The sequence below is a fragment of the Hordeum vulgare genome, chromosome 2H, assembly GCF_904849725.1.
Source record: "Hordeum vulgare subsp. vulgare chromosome 2H, MorexV3_pseudomolecules_assembly, whole genome shotgun sequence".
Taxonomy (NCBI): Eukaryota; Viridiplantae; Streptophyta; class Magnoliopsida; order Poales; family Poaceae; genus Hordeum; species Hordeum vulgare.
Window position 1 is genome coordinate 648111586 of NC_058519.1, and position 7752 is coordinate 648119337.

Genomic DNA, 7752 nt, shown 5'->3' on the forward strand with positions numbered 1-7752 from the left:
GGACACACGTACTAGTTGACCAACCATGGGCCGACAAAATAAAGCCAAAAGAAAGCATTATGTGAGTCAATCTATTTAAGTCCACAAAACTCACGACGTGATCACACATCTTCACCGACTTTTGAGTACGGCAGAACTGCATGATCAGATGGCAGCATTTGAAGATTTAAGGACGATCAGCGACCCCACGATCGACCCCATTGTGCGTGCGACCATTTCTGGCTGCAAGACGTGCATGGCGCAAACAGCCTAGTTCGTCTCCCCTCTACTCCCTACGTGCCAGGCACCACGCAGCGCCCCATGTCGGTCACGGCCGGCCGCCCCGCGATCCGCACGCCCCGTATAAATCCCCGCCCGCCGCGCCGGACACTCCCAGCACCACGACGACGACGGCGACATTGCCCACTTAGTTACCTGCAGAGAAGAACGAGGCAACCATGGCGCGGTTGACGATCGCATCGGCGGCGGCGGCGCTGCTCGTGCTCCTCGCGGCGGCGTCCACCGAGGCCTCGCCGGCATGGTCGGACTACGCCGGCGCGTTCGACAAGTCCCTCCAGTTCTTCGAGGCGCAGCGGTCCGGCAAGCTCCCCGCCGACCGCACCGTGCACTGGCGCGGCGACTCCGCCCTCACCGACGGCTTCTCCCAGGGGGTACGCGCGCGCACTCCCCCCTCATCGACGTACGAACTCCGATCGGAGGAGCTCGATCCTCGCGCATTTGCTTTATCGATCGAGAATGGATGGATGTGTGCAGGTTGATCTGGTGGGCGGGTACTACGACGCCGGCGACCACGTCAAGTTCGGGTTCCCGATGGCCTACGCGGTGACCATGCTGTCGTGGGGCGTGCTCGAGTTCGAGAAGGAGATGGTCGCCGCCAACTCCCTCAACCGCGCCCTCGACGCCATCCGCTGGGGCACCGACTACTTCATCAAGGCCCACACCGAGCCCAACACCCTCTGGGTCCAGGTACACACCACTAAGCAAGCCCAGCCCTGTCCATCCCGGCCCGGCCCGGCCCGGCCTAACCCGGCGTCTTGGAACAACTTTGAAGGTGGGTGACGGTGACAGCGACCACCTGTGCTGGGAGCGCGCGGAGGACATGTCGACGCCGAGGACGGCGTCCAAGATCGACGCCAGCCGCCCGGGCTCGGAGGTCGCCGCAGAGACGGCAGCGGCGCTCGCCGCCTCCGCTAAGGTGTTCCGGCACTACGACTCCATGTACGCCAACCAGCTGCTCATGCACGCCAAGGAGATCTTCATCTTCGCCGACACCTTCCGGGGCCGCTACGACGACTCCCTGCAGTGCGCCAAGAAGTTCTACCCCTCCGCCTCCGGCTACCAGGACGAGCTGCTCTGGGGCGCCGCGTGGCTCTACGAGGCCACCGGCGACGAGAACTACCTCGACTACGTCGCCCGCAACGCCGAGGGCTTCGGCGGGACCGGCTGGGCCGTGCGCGAGTTCTCCTGGGACAACAAGTACGCCGGCGTCCAGGTGCTGCTCTCCAAGGTGCTCCTCGCCGGCGGCGGCGACGGCGACTACGCCGACACGCTCAAGCAGTTCCGGGCCAAGGCCGAGTTCTTCATGTGCGCGTGCATCCAGAAGAACGGCGGCAACAACGTCAAGACCACCCCGGGCGGCCTCCTCTACGTCGCCGACTGGAACAACATGCAGTACGTCAGCTCCTCCGTCTTCCTCCTCACCGTCTACGCCGACTACCTCGCCGAGTCCGGCGACAAGCTCAAGTGCCCCGACGGCGAGGTCGCGCCGGCCGAGATCGTCGCCTTCGCCAGGTCCCAGGTGGACTACGTCCTCGGCAAGAACCCGCTGTCCATGAGCTACATGGTGGGCCACGGCGACAAGTTCCCCACGCACGTGCACCATCGCGGCGCGTCCATCCCGTCGGTCTACGCCGTGATCGACACCGTCGGGTGCATGGAGGGCTTCGACGCGTACTACAACAGCAAGGGCGCCGACCCCAACGTCCTCGTCGGCGCGCTCGTCGGGGGGCCAGACGGCCACGACGGATTCGTCGACGACCGGTGCAACTACCAGCGCGCCGAGCCCACCCTCGCCGCCGCAGCGCCCATGTGCGGCGTCTTCGCCCGCCTCGCCGCCGAACCCGCGGCCGCCGGTAACAGCCGGGGCTACCAGCCTCCGCAGGAGTCCCTGCACATCGGAGGCACGCCGTTGGAGTTCGTGCACACGGTGACCAACACGTGGAAGACCAACGGCGTGGACTACTACCGGCATGTGGTGACCGGCAAGCACGCGTGCGGGCACCCCATCACGTACCTGAAGCTGCGGATCGAGGGGCTGACCGGCCCCATCTACGGCGTCTCCGCCACGCAGGAGAAGGAGATGTACGGGTTCCCGTCGTGGGTCACCAGGCTGGATGTCGACGACAAGCTCACCATCGTGTACATCCAGGAAGGCCCCGCGGCCAAGATCACCGTCGCAGAGTACAAGACGGGCTGAGAAGCGCACCAAGCACTATGCCATGTTTTTTTTTTTTCGTTTACATTATGATTTTTGCCCCTGCTTTTTTAGTTTCTCAGCCTGTTTGGAGTATCCGATGTCCCAATTGAGAACAACGTCGTCGAATTGTATGCTTTTGTTGTTTGGTTTAAGAGCATGTTACATTATGAAATGTACAACAAATTCGAACATTTTGAGCCGGACCGTGATGCTTCGAGAAGGAGACCAAACAAAATTGAGATATTGGTGAACCAATCTGTATTGGGATGGTTAGGGGATAGGGGCATTTCTAGCCCATCAGGATTTAAGTACTAGACTTGCCATTGATGTTCATATTTTTTATATTTATTTTAGATTTTTCGACGATGTCCATTCAGTGAAAAGAGACGTTCTCGTCGACTACGAGTCGTCTGTGATGACTTTATTAATCTCAACATGCTAAAGTGGCGGAGCCAGCTCAATGTGATAGCCTGAGCAGCATATGAAGGCTCCTAATGGCCGGCAGCTATTTTGTGATTTGCCCATAAAAAAGCTGAATTTTTTTCATCCTTGCCATTATTTTAAGGAAGAGATTACAAGTTGAGCCTGGGCAACTGCCCAGGGTAGCTGAGCGGTGGCTCCGCCACTGCATGCTATGCCGACTCAGTCTTTCGAAGATGCTCCTAGGATAGTGTTTGCGTGCTATCATAGGGGATGACTGTATCCTAGTGGAAAAAAGTCTATTCCAAACCCTGAACTCTTAGAGGTTCGGCGAAATGAACCCTTACATCGAAATTCCTGTCGATTGCACCTGAACTATATAATTCCGGTCTAAATTAAACCCCGACATCATTTGTCAACACAGGGATTGATGAGGTGCCCGGGATTGCTGACATTTTGAAGAAAAAAATCCATCCCAAATCACCCTCGAGCCTTAAGTTTTACTTGCACCCGTACACGGGACTCGACTTTTGGAAAAGGGTAGCCGTTCATATCCGTTAACCACGCAAAAATAATGTTGGATCGCAGCGATGTGGTAGCGCAGTCGATCCTGTGGCTCCACGTACGTAGCTGGCTGGACGGGTGAGCAACCATCGGATTCGAAGAGGCCTGTGACCGCCCAGTCACTCTCCCACGCTCTGCGCCAGGTCTCGTGCATGCGCGCCGCCGGTCCTTGCGGGTCGCGGCGAGCGAGTGGAATGGTCGGTCGGGTCCAATGGTCGGTCACATATTAAAAAAAAGGTTCATGATTTCAAAAAAGTCTAATAGTCTGATAAAAAGTTTACGATTTTGAAAAAAATTAATGGCTTCAAAAAATTCCATGAGTCTTTTAAAAGAGTTTACATATTTCTAAAAATTTCAGAATTAGAAAAAAGTTCGTCGATTTGACAACAAATCCGTGGATATTATTTTGAATCTTACGTACATTATTTTGAACATTTTTGAAATGCAACGAACATTTTAAAATTACACACAGACATATATATTTAACATTTATGTCTGTATATATACAACATTTAAATATATTTCGAAATGTCACATACTTTTTTGTAACGCTCGAATATTTTTGAAATTTCACAAAGAGCAAAATATAGACAAATGGGCCGGCCCATTAGCGAGGACATGTGCGCGCCATGGTCAAAGCCGCCACTCTCTAGCCCACCAGTGATACGAATCTCGGGTTGGTTCGTTTTAGACCGGGATTGCATAGTTTGACGGAGATTTCAAAGTTGTGGTTCATTTCGCTGAATCTCTACGAGTTCAAGGTTTAACATGGATTTTTTTATCCTATTATATGTGTGTGAACGACTTCGATCGTACTATGTTTGAAAAATTGAGACGATGTGATTGGTCTAAAAATGAGGACCTCCTAGTCTACGCCTGGGTCAGAGGATACCCTCCAAACGCGCAACCCCTACATGATTTGGGCCGACCTAGTACGAGGCACAGGCCGAGTCTCATTTCTAATGTTTTATCTTTTTGAAAATCCTTTTTGTTTTTAATATTTATTTTTATACGAAAAAGAGAAATGTTCCTAGATTTAAAAAATGTTTGTGTAATAAAAAAAAATCATGATTTCAAAAAATGATCCGAATTTCAGTACTGTTTATGAATTACAGAAAAATGTTTCCAAATCCAAATTATGTCACAAATTTTAAAAATGTTAATGAATGTAAAAAAGTTTTGCTTCCTGGTCGTTTGCGCGATTTAACTCAGCTGTGGACTTTTTGTTCGAAAAAAGAGAGCCTCTTTTATCACGGCGGAGACCGGACACGCACCTGTCGGATGCTATCGTGGCGTCCAGCATCACATGCAATGTTAGGCGTGCTGGTACCTTATATGATTAGATGGATTTTTTATCCGCAAAGAGAAAAAAGAGTTCCCTCAACCACCTACATCTTGACTCATCTCCTCTATGATTGACGCAACAGTGCTATGGCTCATTATTAAGAGAGAAGGATCCTCCTATTTGGAGCACAGGCCGCAGTGCAGTGCAGCAGCATCGCTTGGAAGCAGAGACAATGAAGCTGCAAACGCAACTGCTCCTCTTGGCTTCCATCACCGCAGCGCTGATCATGAGCCGCGGCGTCCTCGCCGGCGCCACCCACGCGGTACCGGTGCCCGCGCTACGCGGCGTCGAGGACGACGACGACGTGGGCTTCGCGGAGCGTGAGGAGGCGGCGTACCCGCGGAGGAGGGTGCTTTACGGCGAGCAGTACATCAGCTACAAAGGGGTGCAGGCGAGCAGGCCGGCGTGCACCGGCTCCTGCGCTGGCCGGGGGCAGCCCTACACCGGTAGCGGCTGCAAGGCCATCTTCGGCTGCCGCGGGCGTTAATTAATTATCTACAATGTAGTGAACTATACTACTTTGCTTCCCTGGCCAATTGCAAGTAGCTGCGGGGAGATTGTCAAATGTGGTTACCGAATAAGCTCAAGTGGTTATATACATGTATTTGTGTTGTTGTATGCAATGTTTGGTGCACAATGCTTCCTTGTGTGAACAATAATGTGTTTGGATGAATTTAAGCAAGAACAATGATTCATTTTTTGTTTATTGGTTTCCAGGAGCTTGGCCTCCACGGCTCATCCAAGAAGCTAATTTAGGAATCATGTTGCATCCACCTACCCAATTAATCATTCAATCAATCAATTGATCTCTTGTATCTCTTCGACCCTGCACCGCATTGGACTTGTGTGCTGCTTCTCTCATCTCTCCTGCACCTTGTGCTGCTTCCCTCGTCTGAGTCGTCTGTGCTGGAGCTTCCCTATCCACTTGTTGATGCCGATGCGGCAGAGCAGGAAGTAATTTTCGTATGAGCAACTCCAACGCCGTCCACCAAAACTATCCTCCGTTTGGATCGAAACGGATAGAAGAATCGACCTAACGCAGCAATCCAAACAAAAGAGCGTCTGCTTTTTGTCTGCGCACGACACATTTCAGGTTCAAATTAGGGTCGTGTTTGCGACGGCGCGAACACACAACGAACGCATGTGACGCCCGCTCTTGTTCTCCCCTTGTCGATGGCACATCCACCACATTTACCTCGTGTCCACCGGCTCTCCCCGGCTGCTCGCCATGGATGAAGCGCCGATCCTTGACACTGCCGCCGGCCTCGCCTCCCTCGCATCCTTCGTCGACAAGCCTCGCAAAAAGGCGGCGGCGTCCAAGCTCAAGAAGGTGCTGACGCCCGCGCGATGAGGCCAAGAGAGCTGGCTCGCGACAGGTGGCGGTCAAGAAGCTGAAAGCCGCCTGGCGCCGCTGCACAACAAAAGGCCAACATCACGGAGAGCAACGCCCTCATCGCTACGGCCGCGAAGCAGGCCTGCTCTGAGGGTTTGACAACCTAGGCAAGTACGGGCTCGTCTGTAGTTTATCCGCCATGGCCACAATTACTGCACACGTCTACTATGTCGCAGTCATCCGATTTCCATCCCCACCCACAAGCAACCAATTTCTCCACATGTCCGTACTCCGGTTCACCTAAGGTGAGCATGGTCGCGCTGGCCACGCCCGTGCCCATGGCCATCGACCTGAACGCCACACCAGCGACCGGAGGGGCGGCCATCGGGGGCAGAGGAAACGGCGGCGCGAGATCCCTGCCGGCATGCTTCCTAATGCCCGCAATCTACTCGGCCCAATACCGCCACGTACCATGACTCGGCCAACCGTTTCATCATGGAGAACATCATTTTCAAGGACAAAGTGGACGATGGTGTGGGTGGCGAGCCCTACGACCTCGACGAGACCAAAAGCCAAGATGGTCGAGGCCCCTTCATGGCTGGCCACGAGCACACGACAGTCACGTATGCTCAAGGCCATGGCGGACATCAAGCCGCCGGGGAGTATGGTGAAGGGGGAAGTCATGGTCGCAGAAAAAGACCAACTTTAAGAAAGAGGACAAGTGAAATGTGGCGTCATTTGCCTTGCAAGAAACCTTGCAAGGCATGATGACCCAAAAGGAAACAAGGGAGGAGAAGGGTTGACAAGATAAATAAGGGCAAATGAATGCCTATATTTTTGTCAAAAGGAGGAGGACCCCGGATTCTGCATCTGAATGATGCATATGCCATATTATTAAGCTAAAATGTCACATAAAAGGTCCGTGATACATAAATTACTCCCAAAAGAGCCAAAGTAATATAAAAATAAATCTGACACAACCAGCAAAAATAGTACTAGATGACTATACACCTACTTTATTATTGAACTGCCATCCAAACTGGTTGTAAATAATACGTGCTATCATATCCTAACGGTTGCATCCAATATCCATATGTTCCTTAGCTTCGACATGGTTGAGGAAGGACCACTATGGATCCAAGACATGACCTGTATATGACCTGCAATTTTTTTATACAAAGTTGCATACTAAAAATCATGTCATTTCTGCAGTTCCATATCATCCATAGTAATGCACATACTCCTACCCGAATATGTTCTGCAATACTCGGCTCCACTCTATCTAGTCACGATCCAAATAATGTGTTAATACTAAACGGAGTGTTAACATTAAAGGCTACTTGAAGCGTGCACCATAGAACTTTGGCCAACGGGCATTTGAAAAAGAGGTGTTTTATAGTCTCATGTTTATCACAAGAGCAACATCGCTTACTATCCTCTCATCTTTGCTTGGCCAAATTATCTTTTTGTAAGAATCACTTCCTTGTGAACGAATCACATGAATATCTTGGTTCTCAAAGGTACTTTAATCTTCCAAATATGACTAGATTTTGGAATTGGACCAGTGTATATTAAGTCTAGATACATAGACCTAACGGGAAACATCCCATTGAT

General features: G+C 52.0%; 2 protein-coding genes across 2 annotated transcripts; both read left to right on the forward strand.

Annotated features, from left to right (window-relative positions):
• Window positions 1-373: 373 nt before the first annotated feature.
• Window positions 374-2667, forward strand: LOC123431201 (endoglucanase 13-like). Its single transcript, XM_045115031.1, has 3 exons — window positions 374-650; window positions 754-966; window positions 1052-2667. Exons 1-3 carry the CDS (start codon window positions 438-440, stop codon window positions 2474-2476), a joined length of 1851 nt encoding a protein of 616 aa, XP_044970966.1. The 5' UTR covers window positions 374-437; the 3' UTR covers window positions 2477-2667.
• A 2221-nt stretch (window positions 2668-4888) lies between these two features.
• Window positions 4889-5511, forward strand: LOC123431203. The gene has a single exon (XM_045115032.1). The coding sequence runs from the start codon at window positions 4978-4980 to the stop codon at window positions 5290-5292; it is 315 nt and encodes a 104-aa protein (XP_044970967.1). The 5' UTR covers window positions 4889-4977; the 3' UTR covers window positions 5293-5511.
• The last annotated feature ends 2241 nt before the right edge of the window (window positions 5512-7752 follow it).